Source organism: Panthera tigris, chromosome F2, assembly GCF_018350195.1.
Source record: "Panthera tigris isolate Pti1 chromosome F2, P.tigris_Pti1_mat1.1, whole genome shotgun sequence".
Taxonomy (NCBI): domain Eukaryota; kingdom Metazoa; phylum Chordata; class Mammalia; order Carnivora; family Felidae; genus Panthera; species Panthera tigris.
The window spans coordinates 77,797,508-77,817,788 of record NC_056676.1 but is presented as its reverse complement, the minus strand read 5'-3'; the positions used below and the strand labels follow the sequence as shown (position 1 = coordinate 77,817,788).

General features: G+C 50.3%; 1 protein-coding gene across 5 annotated transcripts in view; it reads left to right on the top strand.

Moving 5' to 3' along the window:
• The window catches only part of FAM135B (family with sequence similarity 135 member B), a 280,699-nt gene that overhangs the window by 201,346 nt on the left and 59,072 nt on the right, over window positions 1-20,281 (top strand). For all 5 annotated transcript variants that reach the window (XM_042973072.1, XM_042973070.1, XM_042973071.1 and 2 more), the window contains one exon: window positions 585-711. In XM_042973072.1, coding sequence (XP_042829006.1) covers window positions 585-711 — 127 coding nt within the window. The remainder of the gene's footprint in view (window positions 1-584; window positions 712-20,281) is intronic.

The following is a 20,281-nucleotide window of genomic DNA, read 5'->3' as shown; positions in this document are numbered from 1 at the left end:
CGCCTCCGTCGTCTTGCCACCTGCCACCTGACTCACTGCCAGGCCTGTGGCGCTCACCGGATACGTGTTTGAATACGTGAATTAAAAGTATCATATTAACTTTATTTCCCGTCAGGGCGTTAAGCAGGGATGTGGGTCGCTTGGACTGGATCCTTCAGGGAGATTCCTTGAGCAGCTGTGATGCTCACGCTCTTCTACAGGACAAATGGAGGCTCAGGGAGGGGAAGGGTTGAAGGAGCTCACCCCAGACTGTGCCCCGAAGGGAGCAGACACAGGACTCAGACAGTAGCGGGTGGAGCCCCCGTCCTTCTGTCCCTCTGGTCCTGGGGCCTTGGAGCTGTGCCTCGGTGTCTTTCGGCAGGTGGACAGTTGGCCTTTCCGGGCATGTTCGTGTTCACAGAGCAGGCTGTGTGCCCTCTTCGCTTCCCAGGATCGCGTGCCGGGTGCACCCCTTGTCAGGCCGGCATCCTGAGGGGCAAACTGCTCCTTCTCGCCGTGTCCCACTGACAGCCCGGAGGGGCAGAGCCAACAGCACCATCGCTTTCTTCACACTGTTTCTCCCTCTTCAATCCCCCGCCTTTCAGTTTTACCCGTCCGGGAAGAGGGTCCTGGCTTGGTAAAGGCGGCCCAGACGCGGGACCGGAGCAGTCCAGCCTCTCTCTGGAGAACCTGGTCTTCGGAGCTGGGTACTGCAAGCCGACTTCCTCGGAGGTAAGGTCCACACGGGACGTGGCCCCGGGGCCAGATGCAGCTTCGCAGGGGTGCGTGTGGGCCCCTTCCTCTCACCCGTCCGTCCGTTCCTTCCTTTCTGTGAAACATATTCCTCATGCCGGACCCTGGGGTGGACACTGTAGGGTCCTCTTCTGGGCGGTCCCTTGCGAGGGCACGCGGTGAGCGGCTTCCCCTGGACCACATGGTAACCTGATCAGCCTGTCGGCCGTGAGCCCCTGTCAACGCCCGTCTCCGTCTCCCACTTGCTCACTTCTCTGAGCCTCAGTTTCCCCCCTTGAAGAGTGGACTCACAAAGATTCAGTAATCTTCTGGGGTTGTGTGTGGAGCCATCGGTGCGATGAGTGTGAAGGTCCTAGTCCAGTGCTGGTATTCAGTAGGCGCTCAATAAATATGCACATCCTGACCGTTCCCTTCTTCCTTCTTCCCAGTCAACTCCCGTCATTACCTCTCTGTGAGGCACAGGGCTTTGGCCACACTCAGGGTCGCTGTGCCCGGATTTCTCCTGAGCCAACACGTCATTAGGTTTGTTAGGAACTTGCTCAGAAATAACCAGCCTGCATTAGAGACGGATAGAGGGAGGGACAGATGATAGTATTTCTAACTAGCAGTGACATATTTATGTAGACACAATATATATAAAGAGATCTGTTGAAAAGAATTGGCTCACGTGATGATGGAGGCTGAGGCATCCCCATGACCCATCCCTGCAAGCCGAGGACCCGGGAGAGAGCTGGCGGCGGGCTCCGGTCTGAGCTCAAGTGGGCAGGCAGGAGAACGCGGGTGTCCCAGCTGGAAGGCAGGCAGGGAAAGGACATTCTCTCACTGTCCCCTTTTGTTCTGCATTTTCTTAGCCGGTCAGCTGATGCCGCCCACCTCGGGAGGGCGATCGGCGTGAACTCGGTCCGCTGACTCAAGTCAGTCTCCTCCAGAAACCCTCACAGAGACAGCCGGGCTAAAGTTGTACATGGTGTCTGGGCACCCGGTAGCCCGTCGGGTTGACCCAGTGAGCTGTCACACAGTCCACAGTAGAAGCGTGGAAGTCTGCCTACCCAGACACGAAAGAGGCACCCCCTTGTCCCGTGCAGCCCTGCCCCCTCCTCACATATCCAGCTCTGCTGGCTCTCCTGTGGCATCACCTCTCCCTGCCTGTGGCCCAGCCAGGAGGCTTGGCCGCAAAGGTGGCTGAGCCATGCGTGTCTCCATCTGGTCCCAGCCGTGGTGTCTCGTGTTCTCACGATACAAGGAGCTGAGGAGAGAGCTTCTGAGACCCTCCTGAGGGGCAGGGTTCTGTGCCCAGGAACGAGCAGCCTTTAAAGCCAGATAGGACTTCCTCGGAGGTGGGCTCCAAAGACTTGTAGATGCCACCGAGCCTTGTACCAGTTTCCTCAGCATTGACACTGGACCCAGCAGATAATAGCGAGGGGGTGGGAGTTTGGGACTTCCTGCTCCCTCTGCGTATCCCCAAGGCCAGGCACTGACCCTCCATCGTTAGTGGGTGCTGTGTGCGTCCCGTGGATCAGCCCCAGCCCCCTGCTGCAGGCCCAGCCCCGCTCCAGACTCCTGATGGGTAGACCGAGGCCTTCGTTGTGACCACGTCACAGGGCCAGGACCGCTTCCCCCTCAGCCGACTTCTCACTCGCCCGCACGTGCCTCCCCAGAGGATCTACCTGAAAATCTCCAGCTCAGACCATTTCCCAGGTAATGTGGCGTAGGACGTTAGGGAATGTCAGAGATCGGTTCAAAACATTTTTGACACATGTTCCAAGACAAGGGCCTTTTCTAGGTCCGCGGGAACACGGGATGATTATGCTACAGCATCTCCCAGAGGGGACTCTTATGCACATCCTCTGATGCCTCGTTCAGATGCCACCACCTCTGAGAAGCACTCTCTGATTTCCTAGGAAGAAGTTCTCTCTCCCAAATGTTCCCTCCGTGGTTGGCTCTAGGCATCTCTGTCTCTCCTCCGCCTGATTCCGAGCGGCTGCGGATAGAGGCCAACTCACTCAGCAGCACATCCCTGGGCCCAGCACCGTGTGGGGCTGCCCCTGGAGACTGTTCAGAACCTGGGACCTGGGACGGGCTGGGGCGGGGGACACGGACTCTGCCGCATCCGAGAAGCCGAGCATGACCCAGCCAGATCTCTGCCTTTGACACGGTGTGACATGGGGGAAGGAAGATTATGGTGTCAGACACCTGCCACGCTCCCCAATGCCATGTGACTTGAGGGCGTTCATTCACCCTTGCAAACTCAGGTTCTCAACTTGAGAAAGGGATAATACCTGCTTTTAGAGAGGATTTCAGGAGTTAATATGTATAAAGACTACAAAAATAGACTCATAGCAGGAACATGATACAGTATAGTTTTTTCTTCCCCTTTCCGTTTCTTTTCTTGGCTATTTTTGGGGATGTGTGTCAAAGAAGACATCCCTGTCTTGTACAAGAGTCAGATAAAATAGCTTATTTGTGGGTACTCAGCAGTGAACTTGCTCATGGAGCTTAGCTCAATGGGTTATTTTCGGGACCTGATTCTTTCCCTGTGTATTTTCCATTTGGGTCCCATCCAATTATGCGGGCTCAGTGCTGCACACCCACCCTGTGCCTTCCCACCAGGCAAGGGCTGCTGAGCAGAGAACAAAATCCACTCCCCCTGCCTCCCCTAGGAACGGTGCATCCAAATCCCCAGGAAGCCCAGTGCATTAGCAAATAACATGGGGATCCACGCAGATTGCAGCCTCAGCTGAAAGGATTAGAGACCAGGTGTTGCCTTCAAAATAAGCCTTTCTGTGCAGAGACGTTTGCAGAAGCTAGAGCGTCATAGCAGAATGAGTTGACCGCATGAAACATCATGGGTCCTTTCCCAACAGCCGGGCCCCTCCCTCCCTCCCTGTGTGCATCCCGGCTCTTTCCTCTTTCCCAGCTCCAGGCGGCTGGTGCTTCAGATTAGACTTGGAGCTCCCATCCCCTCCCCATCAACAGCCGGCAAGCTCTGCCTGAGGGGAATTATCTTGCCTCTCTGATTTGCGGCTTATCTGTCAAAAAGGGACACTAATGCCTGCCTTGCAGGGTTGCTGAGACGATTAAATGAAATAAGCATGTAAGAGCCTGGAGCGTAGAGCCCAGCACAAAATGCTCAGTAAAACCCTCTGTTGGATTATTTTTCTTTTAGTTTATCCACATAATTAAATCGAACGTTCCTCCAAGAGCCCCAGTGTGGCCTTGTGGGTAGGACATTGAAGGAAGGGTCTTAGGTGTGGTTTTGTTCTTGGCTTTGGCACTAACCTGCTGTGTGACCTTGAGTCAGATCATTGCCCTCTCTGGGTCTCAGTTTCCTCATGTGTAAAAGAGGATTGGACAAGATGATGCTGGAGGTCCCCTTTAGTCCTTTCTCTGCTATCTCCCCTGTGATATCCCTGTCACTGCCTGGTGCAGTTGGGGACGTTTGACACATACTTGACTTATTAGTCCAGATTCTCCAGAGACACGGAACCAGTAGGATTGTGTATGTGTACACACACACACACACACACACACACACACACACACACGCATGCACAGATCGATGCTAAGGGAGTGTTTCATGCTTTTCTGGAGGCTGTCAAATCTGAAATCTGCAGGTTAGTTCAGCAGTCTGGAGACACGATAGGAGTTGCAGTTTGAGCCCAAAGGCAGTCTGCTGACCAAATGACCAAATCCTTTCTTCTTGGTGGCAGGGGGTGGTCAGTCTTTCTTTTAAGACCGTCAACTGATGAGGTGAGGCCCACCCACGCCATGGAGGAAAATCTGCTTTGCTCGGAGTCTAATGACTTAAATGCTCACCTCATCTAAAACATACCTTCACAGAAACACCTAGGATAATGCTTGGCTGAGGAGCTGGGTACTGTGGCCTGGCAAGATTGGCACGTAAGATCTGCGGTCACACTTAATAAAGTGCTCAGGATCAGGAATCCAATTCTCGAAACCAGGATAATCCCTTTCTCCCGCCAGGGATGCCGCGCACTCCCAGCATCGCTGAGATCAGTGGTGTTGTTCCACTGCCTGGGGAGAGGATGGCAGCCTGGTGGACGAGCACAGGCCGTAGGGTGTCCTGGTCCTCAGAGCTCAGCCTCCGTGGGCAGGAGCATCGGTACATCGCGTGCTCATCCATCAGTCACATGCTTAGTCCCGACTAGGTGCTGGCCTCCCCGTGTGCCGCAGGGGCCCAAATGGATGCACCTTGGCCTCTCGGTGCATCGTGGGATCTAGTGCATGAGGCAAAGCAGTAATCGAAGCTTTAAAAATTCCTCAGTAGCATGTAAAGTCTGATGCCGATCATTTCACATTGAGTTTTTGAACACCTGTTCCGTGAAGCCGTGGACGCCCAAGGGCTCCGTCAGTTTCACCAGCCACTGTGTGGGATTTCCTTTTGCAGGTGAAGAAGCCGGGACACAGGTTTAGTTCTGTGTCTACAGTCATAGGACTGGGCAGCCTCTTGCCACGGCCCCGCCCGGTCAGTCTGCTGCTTCGCAGGGCTGGGCGTGGTCTTTCTGTGTCCACGGCGTGTGCCTGATACAGCGCATGTGCTCAGGAGACCTTTGTTGAACGAGCACCTGTCGGAAACCGTGGAATCCGAGAACATCTGAATGCGAGAGGACAAAAGCCCTTGCGAGTAGATGTTAGGCATTTAACTTTCCAACAGATGCGTTCCACCCGATGCTTTGAGCCTCCCTGGCCCCTGGCTCACCTGTGGAAATCACAGAAGCCGTGCTGGGGAGTGGGGGGACTCGTGCTCTGCCGGAGCAGATGAACGCGTCTGAGACGAATGTGTTGGCCACCAAAGTGAAATCCCTCCATGCTCATGTGACGTAGAACATACTTTCCAGACCCAGGAGTGTGTCGTTGAGAGAATATTCCAGACTGTGGCTCTGGGGCCACTTTCCTGCTAAGTCAGGTGGCAGAGGGTTGTAAACCAGCATCTTCCTGGAAAGGAGTGATGCTCCCAAAGCACACGTATACAAAGTGCTGAGCTTTACAAAGCCTTACACGCCGAGCCTTGTGGCATGACAGCCCCTCGCTGGAGGCAGGCATATGTCTGCAAGGGCTGGGTGGGGTGGAAACCGAGGCACAAGGCTGATCTCCAGGCGAAAGTCTCCCACCTCCTATATCTGCCCTTCTTCCTACTCTTCTGCTTCCATTTTTATTGGGTGCTTTGTACTTCACCCTTGCTTTAAATTCACCCTTGTTACTGTAAACATCCTCGTATCCCTTTCGCGAGCATCCAGAGTCCCACGGCTAAGGCACGGACGTTCATTATTGCTGTTAATGCGCCATCATATTGCCTCTCGACTGCGATGCGTCTCCGTGAGCAGAGATGCTGCCGTCAGTCTATTCACTCATCAGATATTTATCAAGCACCTACCATGGCTCAGAGACCGGGCAAGGGGTTGGGGACACCACGCTAATGGGAATGTCAGCCTCAGCCCCCACCTGGTGGGGCATCTTCCTTTCTGTAGCCCCCGGCACCCATTCGAGGTGCTGGTCACTGCAGGTGCTCAGTTAGTGTTGGATGTAGGTGAGGTAAGCTGGTGCACCGTGAGGTTCTTGGTTACATATGAGGGGTGACCACAGCCGACATAGCCCTCAGACACAGTAGGTCCAGTACCCAGGACCCAGGGCCCACAATACTTTGGGGGCCAATGGAATGTTTTAATGTCTTGTAAAATCAAAACGTATATATGCATACACACACATATGCATCTACCTGTATCTACATATGTGCATGTATATATGTAATTATGTCATTCCAATCCTGAAAATAAAATTTTAAATATATTTTCTATTTTCTAACAGATGAAAAGTCCCAGGCCCCAGCAAAGGCATAATCTGGCTCTGGGGACAAATACTATTAGCTTAGCTTTCATTTTTACTTCCTGATTACAGACACAAGAAAGCACAGCCCGGTAAACCCAGATGTTCTCCCCGAGGTGGACAGGTGCACACTTAGCACTGAGCTTTCTGTTTAGCCCCGTGCTTTGTCAAAGCTCATCACACCAGTGTGATGCCCGCCTGGGGAGTGGGCTGTACAAGCATTTGTGTGGGGATGAGCACAGACAACTTTGCAGTCCGTGGGCGCCACGCTCTAAGGTTAACTACCTGGGGACGAATCCGACGTCATCAGGAAAACACAATCGTTATCGAAAGAAAAACATGTTTCATAGTTTTAAAAATTGTGTTGAATGATGTCTGCTATTTCAGGAATTAAGATGCCAAGCACTGTTGTACTCGCCCTCTGTGCTAAAATTAAATAGTTTATAACGTTGCAAAACAAATAGTAAATTGCTGTCTGGTGCACAGCCGTGATGGGCTTTGACTCTCTGGTGGGTTGCATTCATCTGGGTATGAATCCAGCGAAAATTCCATGGGTCATTTCCACAAAAGAATATAAATCCGTGAAAGTGGACTTTTCGTGCAAAAGTCTACCGTATTGCTTATTTATGCACAACACTTTTCATTGGCAAAAACCACCGTTTTTCCTCATCTCCTGCCTTCGGAGGTCTTCCTCCTCTCCCGAGTTTCTAGGCACGGTGGGAGTTCACGTGGCAAGGACGAGGCAGAGCAGTGTTCTCAGCATCCAGCGTGACAGACACCCAGTCAGCACATACTGACTGATTACAAGGCCAGGGGGCAGCAGGGCGCACAGGCGAGAACACTGGATTGAGACGGACCCCTGGCAGGGCTAAGGTCAGGTTCATCCGTGGATTACCCGTGAGAGCTTGGCAGGTCGTTTGACCACTCTGAGCCTCTGTTTCTTCTTCTTTTCTTAAAGGGGAGAGTGAAATGTGTTCACCCTGTAAGGTTTGCCTGGGACTCAGGAGGGGAAAGATATTTCCCCCTTTGAGCATCCCTGTCTCCCCTCCTGTTCTTCCTCCTACCCAGGGACGGTGTCATGGTGTCACCAAACGTCACATTCACCTTTTAATGTAATTATGTCAGTGAGATGTGCTGAGCACTTACTCATGTTAGGCTCTGTGCTGAGCATTTTTACTGTGCTTCCTCATGGCTTCTAGAATAGATTCATATTATATAGAGGTAAGGAAACTAAAGGTCTAGTAACTTCATAGTTGCCCAACACTGGGCAGGGGCCGGGATACATGCCCAGGGCCCACTGCATCCAGCCAAATTACTTCCACTTGCCGTCTCCTAGAACCCTCCCAGTAGGTGGACAGCCGTGTCCCCCACCTTCACCACCTAGTGCCGGGCAGGTGGCAACAGCTGTCTCTGTAACCAGTGCCTCTATGATGTTTCCTCCTTTTCGTGGTTGAGGATCCTGAGTCAAAGCCATGCCTTGTGTTCTCATTAAGGCAGCGGTCATGTTGGAGCACCCGGGTGGCTCAGTCGGTTAAGTGTCTGACTCTTGATCTCAGCTCAGGGCTTGATTGCAGGGTTGTGAGTTCAAGCCCTGCATTGGGCTCCATGGTGGATGTGAAGCCTACTTAGGGAAAAAAAAAAAAAGCGGTTATATTTAACACTGAGGTGGGCAGAGTGGAGCGATGGTCAACAAATCAGCCCCAGTTCTATCCTCGTGGAATTTGCAATTTAGGCAGAAAAAGGAAGGAGATTGAAAAAGTAATCTCATAGGAGATAGACGCTAAGAAAGAATTCATCTGCAGTGCTCTAGCTGGCTGGAGCACACAAGAGAGGGGCCCACCCCCCAGGGTGATTGACAGAGGGCTTCCCAGGGAGAGGGACTTTAAGCAGGGAACAGGACGCAGGACTCTGAATCTAGATCCGTCTCTTGCCATGGACTAGTAGTTTCCTAAATCCTCTGTCTTCCGAAAGCAGACATTAGGAGGGGCCTTCCAAATCATTTGGCCCATCATTTTTTAGAGAGAGTCGTTTCCTTGAAACTTCATTTATTGCTTTATTTACCATGTGTTCGCAGGGTACTTATTTTGGTTGTGCTCATGTTGGAGTGGACGGACACGGCCCAGAGAGACACGTGGACTCTAGACAGGAGCTCCCAGTGCAGGGAATCAGGCCTCATGCTGGTCTGCTAGTGAAGCACAAAACAGGGCCGGGTGCTCGAGACTGGGACACAGTCCGGAAGCACTTCCCAGAGTGAAGGAGCTCTCGTCTGAATCAAAATGAGTGATTGTCAGCTGTGGAATGTCAAGGGGAGGGGAAAGGTGAGGAAAAGTAACATCAAGGCCCGGGGCAGTGAGGGAAAGGGTGTGGCACATCTGGGCACTCCAGGGAGGCAGGGTGGCCAGACATGGGGCTGAGAAGGTCACCAGTGGCCCGATCACTGGGGACTCTGTAAACCTGGTTAGTCATGACAGTGCCACATGCGGGGGATCGGCACGATGGGACGTGTTGTCATTCTCGCCGCTCTGTACGGGATTGATGGGAGGAGGTAGGGCTGGGGCAGAATCCGCAAGAGCCTGGAGTGGAGGCCTGGACCATGTAGAGGTGAGGTGAGCAGAGTAGAGAGATGGAAGGATGTCATAGCTGCAACTGAGGTAGAATGGAAGGAACTTGAAGAATCGACCTATTTGGTAGCTGTGTGTCATGGGTCATAAAGGGCTCTGCTGTGAGCTAGCTTTCTAGTAAGGAGATTTGGCACACTTGATTCACGCTTAAGTGTCAGTGGCTGAACTCCTCCATTGTGGGTGACCTTGATTTAGGCATTTGCATTTTTTAATTTATTTTTGAGAGACGAGAGAGAGAGAGAGAGAGCATGAGCACAAGTGAGGGAGGGGCAGAGAGAGAGAGAGAGAGAGAGAGGGAGACATAGAATCCAAAGTAGGCTCCAGGCTCCGAGCTGGCATTGCAGAGTCGACGCAGGGCTCGAACCCATGAACTATGAGATGATGTTGAGGCCCGACGTATGTTCTGTATTTGAGCCTTCATTTGATAAACATCTTATTGCGTATCTAACCTGCACTTCATGCAAGACTCTGGGAGTTTAGCTAGGAGCAAGGTATACGTGCAAGAAAACACACCAATCTCTACTTAATCATAGTGTCTTGGATGCAAAGGAGCTGCTCTTATGGGGCCCCTGACCTGGTCTGTGATATGGGGGAGCTTCCTTGAGCAAGGGGAATTCAGGCTGTGACGTGAAGGATGAGACATGGCCGGAAATGAGGGGGGGGAAGTAGGGCTGCCATGTACAGTTGTGTAAGTTGTACGCTCTACAAAGGCCCCTGGTGGAGGAGGTGGGTTGGGACTGAAATCCCGCCCACTTTCCACTTGCCAAGCCAAGCATCAGTAGGGCAAGGGAGCTTCCGTCTCTCCCATTGATCCACCAGCAGGGAAACTCATTCTGGTTAGCACAGAGGCAACCTATGGACAAAGAGTGGCGAGAAAGAGGAAGAACATTTGAGCTACGTGTACTGTGGCAAAGACCCTGGGCTGGGAAAAGGTGTGATGATGCTGTTGCAGTCCCTGGGCTGGCACCCAGTGACTGAGAGGGGGAGGGATATGAGTGAGGCTCCGGGGCGGGGGGGGGGGGGGGGGGAGCCATCACCTGCAGGAACCTGCAGCCTGTGTGCTGAGGGTGGCAGGGCTGACGTCCCAGCATGACTGTGATGAGCGAGTATGGCACGGATGTGAGGCACCCAGACGGTGTTCTGCAGCCCCCCCAGCAGCCTCACCTGCAGCACCCGCTCTCTGCGCAGGGTCGCTGGGCTTCAGTCACCACCATACCATGAACGCGGCTTTCCTAGGAAGGGATTGCTCAGGGAGGGAACAGAAGGAGAATCGCAAAGGCCTTGGCAGGTGTTGGATCTGACTCTTGTCCAGTGTTGTGTGTGAATTTGAAAACCGGGTCCGAACATAAAACACTGCCCTCTGAATGTGTGTCCAGAATCTCTGAACCAGTTCCCGCTGAGTGGCAAGAGCCCATAACTGACTGTACCTAGAATATCGGTAATTCGTTTGGTTCTTTCTTGCCGTCTAGCTGGGTGGGTATCTACCAGTGGATGTCTTGATGTCGTGGAGAATGCCTTTCCTAGTTAATGGAGGCTTGATGGAAGGGACGCTGACGTGGGAGCCAGGATTTCGAGACTCTAGGACCATTTCCCCCCAGAGTGTGCACTGTGACCCCGGCAGACACACCCCGAGCATTTGACTTGACTCAGGAGATGCAGAGCACTGGCATGAGGGTGGAGAGAGTGTGAAGTCATTGAGGAACCATCCCCATGTGCCCTGAACACCTACAGTTAATTAGACTGTAAGGCTAGGCTCTGGGGCACGTGCGTGGCTCAGTCAGTTAAGCGTCCCGCTCTTGATTGCAGCTCAGGTCATGCTCTCACGGTTCATGGGATCAAACCTCACATCGGGCTCTGCACTGACAGAGCACAACCTGCTTGGGATTCTCTCCTCCTCTCTCTCCATCCCTCTCCCACTCATGCTTTTTCAAAAATAAATGAACTTTAAGAAGGAAACCACAAGGCTCTAGTCAATGATGTAGGGATGTAAGTGATGTAAGCCTCTTCTCCTTACTCTCCAAGCATCTTGCTTGATGCTCTGGGCTTCCTTTCTTCTGTGGTGACCTCGGGAGTCATGTGTTTGGGACGGCAGTGGCACAGAACAAAAGAACCAGGATAGGGAGACATCGTTTGGAGGAGAGCCACACAGGAGATCCGCTGACCTGTATCAGACTTTGGAAAGACAAACAAACTTAAAAATGTTAAGTAACTGAGATTTATGGATTGCTTGTCACAGCAGTTAGTGTTACTTAAGAAAAAATGTTTCTTTCGATGGTCTAGCCTTAACAGAAAGCTAAAAGCATGGTCTCGACCTTAGCAATCAGGGATGTAGAAATGGAGACTCAGCTATCAGAGGATGGGCACACAAGGACCTGTGTTACTCAGAGGCAGGACATTTGGTAAACTGTCACCTCTGAGGACTTGGAAAGGAGACTGAAGGCCGTCTGAGCTGTGTGTTGGGCAGGTCCTCAGCCTCGGCACTGTTGACATTTTGGGACATTTAGGGAAAGTCCATGCAGAAATTTGGGGCCCGGCAGAGTTGGAAAAGCCTATTTCTTTTGGAACAAAAACACTGAAGTTATTTTAAAAATAAAAAAAACAAACACAAGAAAACTTTGACAGAGCCCAAGAAAACTTCTCTGTTGAATAAAGTGGCTTGAGGCAAACAGCAGATTAATGCATCAATTCTCCTACATATCGACCCAGAAAACTTCAAGGCAGCTTCTGTTTACTTTCTATAGAGACCTGGGGGGAAAAAATAAAGAAATGCAGCAGACTTAAGGGCACGGGGAAGAGACTGGAAACAAATAGATTGACAGCCTACTAAATTTTGAAGAAAATGGTGTTGTAGAAGAAACCACAGACTTAGACTGGAAGACTGATTGGCTATTTAAGGCTAATGTCAACCCGTGGGCCTCCTTCCCAGGGTGCTGGAGAGCAAGAGGTAGGCTTTGAATGCTGTCTGTCCCCCAGGGACCGTGCTCCCCTCCACCCAGCCTCCCGGGAGGCGGACCCAGGGACCACGAGCTACATGGACCCAGGGAGATGGACCAAGGAGTTCTACCAGTAGTGAAATTTGTGCCTCATCACGAAACCTACAGACCTATGTCTGCGGTGGGTTCCCCACTCTCCTCCATCCCTAATGGGAGTGTCCATGTCAGTTTCTCCTTCCCACTCCTACCGTTGCCCGTTGTGAAGGGCAGTTCATTTATATTCTTAGGTCTTTGGTTGTTGGACCAGTAAGAACCCTATCGGACCCAGCATCCACACTGCCTCCCCACCCCAAAAATCCGACAGCTGGAAGGCGAGGCAGTGAACACCTGTGACCAGGGCTGCCCCCCTTGCACGAGGGTGTGGCAGGCGTAGGAAGAAGAGGGGAGCAGGGTTGGTGATCAGAATGACAGTGGTGGCCGACTGGCTGTACCTCCCTGGTCCCATCTCATTTAATATGCACGTGTGAAGATGTTTTGCCAGGCCTCCCTTGCGGTTAGTTGAGGGCCGTATGCCTGGGTTAGAGCCAGTGGAATCCCTGAGTATTTTCCCTTAAAAATATTGTGTGATGCTCCAGGCTATCCGTTCATTCTGTGGTGCCTCTGAAGAGTGTATGTCAAACTTGGGAGTGGCACAAGCTGGGAGGACCCTGGCTCCCTGAGTCTCTGCTTCTAGGAACACTGCCCACAGCACTGCTAACCCACAGTGGCCTTTGTGTGAGTGATAACTCACTGAGAGCTCAGGGTTATTTGTTATTGCAGCGCTATACCAAAGACGAGAAGTCTGATGCACAACACCTGTTTAGAGACTGTAGTGTGGTCTTGAGATGCTTGGTGGGGTTTAGTGGAAGATGGGCCTGATCACGGGAGGTCTCCAACGTCTGGTTCAGACGTCCTCAGTGATTCCTTTAGACCCAGTTTCTAGCAGGCCCGGTGCCTAGGCTACCAAAGGAGGGACACACAGCAGGTGTAATGCAGGGAGAGAGCACACAGGATGTGAACTCAGTGACCCTCTTAAGTGATTTCCCCCAGTGATGAGAACACCCGGCAACGGACCGACTGGCTATTCGGCGACAGCATTGCCGAGGTCTGGGTGAGTGTGCTGTGCACGTGGATACACATGGGGGCACTTACACGGGCACAGGCAGGTATGTTTGCAGGAGAAATGAAGCGGTTTCCACAAAAGTAGCTGTGTTCTGTCTTGAGCGCGGTGAGCAGAGGACCAGGACAGTGCACACCTGTTTCTCCCTCCTCGGTCTAAGCCGCTAGCTGGCCCAGGCAGGGCAGATGGGCCGCCCGATGGCCGGACGGAGTCCTGGGGATCTGGGGGTCATCAGGGCCCCTCCATACAATGCAGGAAGCACCCGCAGGCCTAGCTACTCTCTCCCCTCCTTCCTCCTTTTCCCAGTCTCGCCCTGGACTGAAGATGAGCTTGCAGTTTTAAGAGGAGGAGAGAGAAATGGAGAGAGGCAGCCTCAAGGCTGACATGTATGTCGCTCCCCTCTCCCCAGGAAGCTGGCTCAGGGGGGCGTGTTGTCCAGCTCAGCCTGTCAAACCTACCTTGTCGAACCCCGGCCTGTCCACCACCAACATGTGTCTTCAAGCTTCACAGCTTCGCTGCTCTCAGAGTACGTGTTAACACAGGCATAGACTCAGAAGTCCAACACATGGACTCTTGGTAGCTCACGGTGGTAAACAGCCTTGAACGTGGTACCAGGCTGCCTGCAGAGAGAGCCTTTCCCCGTGGCTTTCCCTGCAGCTGGGGACAGTGCACAGCAGAATCTCCTGGGGAGACTTTTAAAAATATTATGCAAATCTGAGCTCTACTCCCAGGATTCTGATTCAGCCCAGCTAGGCTGGGGTTTAGACCGCAGTGTTTTAAAAATCTCCCCGGTGAGTCTGAGGCATCTTCCAGCCGAGGTCTCCCGGAGTGGACCAACAGGTACAGACTTGGAGTTGGACACGCTTGGGTTCCAACCCAGGGTCTGTCACTCTGGTCCAGCTCATCACCTCTGAGCTAGAGATGATGCACTGACAGGGTGCTCGGCGTGGAGTCAGAGCTCCATAACGTCCCTGACTCAACTGGGGATTTGTGTCGTGTCTGTGAAGAAGGCACAGGAAGCTCCACCGTTTATCCTTCTGCATATTCTCCTCCGCCTTGTTGATTGCATCGTCCTTTCCTGCAAACGCCTCCCAGGTCCTACCCTCTCCGCTGGCCCCAGGCTGGGTTAGGAAGCCCCTCTCTGGGCCCCAAGTAACTTCTTGCCCACTCTTGCCTTTATGACCTTTGCATTTCATTGGCATTGTCTGTTTTCTAGCCAGTCCCCTGCTAGACCACACGTGTTGGGGGCAGTAACTGTTCCTCCAGAAAAACAGGTGTCTCAGAGATGGACCTTCAGTGAGTAGCTATTGATGCTGTCTCTGTGCTTCATCCTTCTTAATGCCTGTGATAACCCTCTGAGCGAAACCTCATCACCTACATTTTGGACACAAGGAAACTGAGGCTCAGAGAGAGGAACTAACTTGTCTCAGGTCACACAAATAGAAGGCTGCAGAGGAGAACCCAGCGTGGCAGACTCTGTGTGTCATGTGTGTGCATAACCTTTGAGTCCGCATATGGAAGGACCTAGTCTCCAGTGTAAAGAACCTCCTCTCTCTTTTAATATTTTTTTCATGTTTATTTATTTATTTTGAGAAAGAGAGGTAGAGCACAAGCAGGGAAGAGGCAGAGAGAGAGGGAGAAGGAGAGGGAGAGGGAGAGGGAGAGGGAGAGGGAGAGGGAGAGGGAGAGGGAGAGAGAGAGAGAGAGAGAGAGAGAGAGAGAATGAATCCCAAGCAGACTCTGGGCTGTCAGCACAGAGCCTGACGTGGGACTTGATCTTGTGAACCATGAGATCATGACCTGAGCTGAAATCAAGAGCTGGATGCTTAACTGACTGAACCACTCAGATGGCCCAAGAACTTCCTCTCTTTGACAGCAGCCTCCCAGGCTGCCATGCACTGTCCCTCCATTGCCTTGCCCTCACCAACAGCTTGTACAGAATGTTTCCTTCCCCTAAATATAGCAGAAATGCTCTCTGAGCCTCTTTGTACTCACAACTGTTCCATCTGAAAAAATACAAATTATAATTGGATCATAACTATTCATTGAGGAGTTAAAGACTTGGCACGAGCTACCAAAAGGAATGATTTTATTTTCTGGCCTGTAGGAATGCCTGGACTTGGAACAAAGAACTCCATATTTAATGGGACTGCCATTACTAGCTTTTGTCCTTGAGTAAGTAACTGACCCTTCTAGACTCAGTCTCCCCTGGTCAGTAAGGTAACAGTGATACTTGCCCCCTCTCTTTGACATATTCAGCAACTTGGCCACCTCACTGTATTCTGGGGCTGTGTTCATCTTTGGTAAAACTGCAGTGAGTAAGACACACGCTATCCTGGCCTCACGAACAAGCAGGGTACTGGCGGGGGTGTATATATGGCGTATATATATTAAATACGTAATTACATCAATAGGTCATAAATTATTGTGATAAAGGTTATATAGAAGTGGAGCAGGTGATGTGCTTCCCCCTTCTTTCTGTCATTACATTTGTGTTTTTTCTTATCACCTCCTGGTCCTGCCCCTAATTCTGTCCTGCCCTCTTTCCAGGCATCTCTGCCCTCCTCTATGCTCTCTTCTCTTCCCTTGTTTAGATGGCTTGCTTCTCTGACCCCCTTTCCTCTCTGCTTCTGCCTCCTTCTCAGCTCCCTCCACCCCAGTCTTTCCTTTCCTCCATGTCTCCACCTCCCATTCTCTACCTCACCCCTTTTTCTTCACTATAACTCCCTTTGCTGAGAACTTTTCTGTCATCTGTGCCATTTTTGTATCCATTTCTACTGTTTGATTTTTCTCCTCATTATGTGTTGTGTTTTCCTGACTCTTTGTATGCCTGGTAATTTTCGATTCAATGTCAGGCATCGTGTTTACCTTTTCATTTTCAGTGCTAGATTTATATGTATTTATTTATATATACATGAAATAAAAATATGAACATGGATTTATATTAACTAATACATCAAAAAAACAAATACGTATATATCATTATATATACACAGAGAGAGAGCTTTGTTATGGGATGCGTTTAACTGATTCCAAACTGGGAATCAGTTTGATCCTTCCAGGGCTTGCTTTTAAAGGTTTGCTAGGAGAGACCAGAGAAGTCTTTTGTCTAGGGAGAGTTCAACTAGCTGCTGAGACAATGCTCCTCTGAGCTCTGCCCATTGACCCATGAATTGTGAGGTCTCCCACTCTGACTTGTGGATGCCCCCATCATTCCCTGGGAATTGTTTCCTATGCTCTCATCTCTGGTGCTCTGTCCTGTGAACTCTGAGCCCTTGGCCTCCTGAACTCTCAGCCCTGTCTCCTTGGCTCAGGGAGGCTGCCCTGGCAGCCTAAGTTCCACCTTCCTGCATCATGTCCTGGAAACTCCCTATAGGCAGTAAGTAGTAGGACTCACTTCACTTGTGGTCTATGCAGCCTGATGGCCAATGTCTGAAAACTGATGCTTCATATTTGTATGTGGGTTATTTTGTTTTTGTTTTTCCCAGTGAGAGTGTAAACTTGATTTCTGTTACTCATTGTTGGCTCAAGCAATCACCCCTCCTTCCAACACCACTTTCGGTGGAACCTTTAAATTTAAACATCAATATACTTGCAGATGTTGTTGCTATTATTCTATTTCCTGCTTCCTTGTAAACCACGAGCTGAAATCCATGGTAGCTATTTGAATACAGGTCTTGAATATTAATTTTCCTAGACGTCTTTTGTGGGGTAGACATATATACACATGGCTTGTTTTTATCCTCCTCACCACCACCGTCGTTGTCTTCACGGACGTGTCAAATACACTTCTAAGCTCTTTACATTGATTTACTCATTTAATTATAATGACAGCCTCTGAGCCAGGTTATTATTAGTGTCAACTTTTTTTTAAGTTTGTTTATTTCTTTAGAGAGAATGCACACGGACAAGGGGCAGAGAGAGAGGGAGAGAGAGAATCTTAAGCCGGCTTCATGCTCAGTGAGGAGCCTGATGTGTGGCTCAATCCCACAACCGCGAGATCATGAGAGTCAATATCGAGTTGGACGTTCAACTGACTGAGCCACCCAGGACCCCCTGTGTCACTTTTGAAATGAGGAGACAAATGCACAGAAAGCTCAAGGAACCAGCTAGCCAGCAGCATCTAGAATACAGATGTAGGCAGGGTAGCTCCAGCATCTCCAGCCTCCACAACTAGGCTATTTGCTTGTCATTAGCAGCTGAACACAGCAGGGCCTTTCCAGGTGCCCCGGAGGGAGGACCAGCATCGCAGCTGCTGACCCAAGTGACATTTGAACTGCCGTTGAAGGAGCTAGGGTCTGGAGGGAACGGTAGGCCGTATCTGGATTCCAGGCTAGAAGGATGATCCAGCCGTGAGCCAGGAGGTTCCTGTTGGAACATCGTCATCTTTGGGCAACCCGAGCATTTAAAACCCCAGTTATATACCCGCTGGAGTGCCTGTAGTTTCCACCACGGACTCTGGATCCACATTGCTATGTTCTGTTCTCGACTCTATGGTTTCCCATGTGTGAGCGTGTGTGTGAGAGTGCATGTGAGGCCGGGCAAGGTGCTTATTCTCTCTATACCTGAGGCAAACTCATCTGTATGATACAAAAATATTACTGTGGAAAACTCCTAGGTTTGGGGTGAGAAGTCAATGAGTTAATTTATTAAAACATGGCACGAGGAACAGGCCGGCCTCCCATATGCTGTTACACAGATTACGGTTTCTGGTGACTGCTAGGCCCCCGCCCATGGGTGCTTCCATCTCTTACCCAGGTAGCCGCCAGAGGAAGGGAGCAGAGCTGGCTGGAGGCCCTTGCAACCATCCAGGCAAGAACTGGACCCAGGCAATGAAAGCAGGAGGTGGGGGCAGGGTAAAGAGTGGGAGGCATTTTAGCAGGAGGATACATAGGTCCAGGTGAAGGAGAAAATCCAAGGGCAACTCCTCCTGTTTTTGATGACTTGGAGAATGGCATGGCCTTTCCCACATTACCTTGAACTGCTCTTTTGACATTTTCTCAGTCTCCAGCTCACATATTTAATCAGATTTGATTTTCTTTACTGATGATTGCTGAGTGGTCTCCCTGCATTGATTAGGGCTCTGGGCATTCACTGGTCCCTGGCGGGCATTTGTAAAATGACTGAAGGCAGGAAGTCCATCCTCTGTGATGAAAGCTTCCCTCTGCAGGTTCCAGGCTTGGCGATTCTAGGAGTCACAGGAGGACCTGACATTGTGGTCTCTTCTCCCAAATATCAGCCTGTTCTCCCAATCAGTGTCGTCTTCTCTTCCTGAAAATGAGTGGGACCAAAGGAATATTCCAGACCCCACACTTTGTATCTCCGATGTTATGCATAATTGAATGTGTTTGATAGTTTCTATCATCTTGAAAAATCACTCTTCAAGTACTGAAATAATAAAAGATCCATCAAAGAACAGTGGTGTAATATTACCTTCTGTTCCCATGGAGACCAAATTGCTGGTGTTCAGCTGTGGGATTATTAATGGCGTTTGCCCATATAACGTGTGTTGGCTTAACCTGGTAAGCAGCCCATGATATTTATCATCACCTGCAATGTGTTCAACTAATTTCAACTTACGTTTATTGTGGGGGTTTTAGGAATGGTTTTATTTGCCAGTTTGATTCAATTCAATTTTCTTGAAGGCCAGATTGCCAATGCCAGGTAAGGAGTTTCTTGGCTGTGTTGCTTAGTCTGATGGGGAACGTTCTGTTCATACGTGGTGTGTATGTGTGTTTAGGGGAGACGGGTCATTGAACAGGATCCCTGGAGTGTAGACGCAGTGGCTATAGCACACATTGGGAGGCACTGTGTTATACACAGGGCTCAGTTTCTGCAAACATGATCTCTTTGGAGTCTTCTAACATCCACCAACACATCTAAGAATGAGACCCATTCTAAAGGTGAGGAAACCAAAGACCTGATAGGCCAGGCATCTATCCTAAGGGCAGTTATTTGAGCTGAAATTCTAACCCACCTCCGTATAATTCTGAGTGATTGTGCTGTGCATTTGGTATACTAGGCTAACTTACTTAGTAGTTCTGAACAGCACATAAAGCTAGCCGCCTGGGTTGTTCTCAAGGTTAATGTATTTACAGTGATTGGCACATGGTGAATATTGAGTGAGCAGTAGCTCTTGTCTCCTGTTTTCCTTCTCTTGTTTGTATTTTTTCTTGTTTTTGCACAGCTACAATTAGAAGTCAAAGATGTTGAATTACTACTATTTTTGCTCATGTGCACAAAAGATTTTTGGTTAACACAGAGCTGCATTTACATGGATTCGGTTTTTGTTTTCTGCCAAAGTGTCATTGCTCACATATTTGGAAGTAATCTGAGTTAACTGCGTTTCCATAAACACTAAATTTGCACCCATTAGACTCTACTGATTATACTTGGTATGAAGGGATATAGATTAAACGTGCATCCCATTGATAGCCTCGCTGTTGCTTGGAAGAAAGAGATCTTTTTTGTTATAGAAACAAGAGCTCTCTCAATTTAAAAATCTGTCCAGAAGAAACCCTTACATTTCTTGCCTTCTTCCCATGGTTATATTGTAGTGACCTTGTGCATCTTATCTTGTCCCTCAGTTTGTCCCCATCACTCTACAAGCTCTGAGGAAGGGACCATGTCTTTCTTGAACACAGCTGTAGCCAGTGCCTCGGACATGGGAGGACTCACTCCATATTTGTATGGAAATCACTGATGAGGAAAGAGGTGACTAACCCTGTGAGGGAAGGAAGCAGCAGGCCGATTTTCCCCATCTTCTGGAGGAGGATGTTGAGATTCCAAAATCAGTTCTTCTAACACTTAAGCTAAGAGCTCCTTCAACTCTACCCTGTTGCTGTCCAGATATGAGTATCTGGAGATCTATGGATAGTTCTAGCCAGAAGGCACATTTTCCACTTAGTTACCACTTATGTAAACATAGGTCGTGGAAACACTTTCCAGACTCGACATCAGCGGGCACGCTGGCCAGATGCCATGTGGCGATG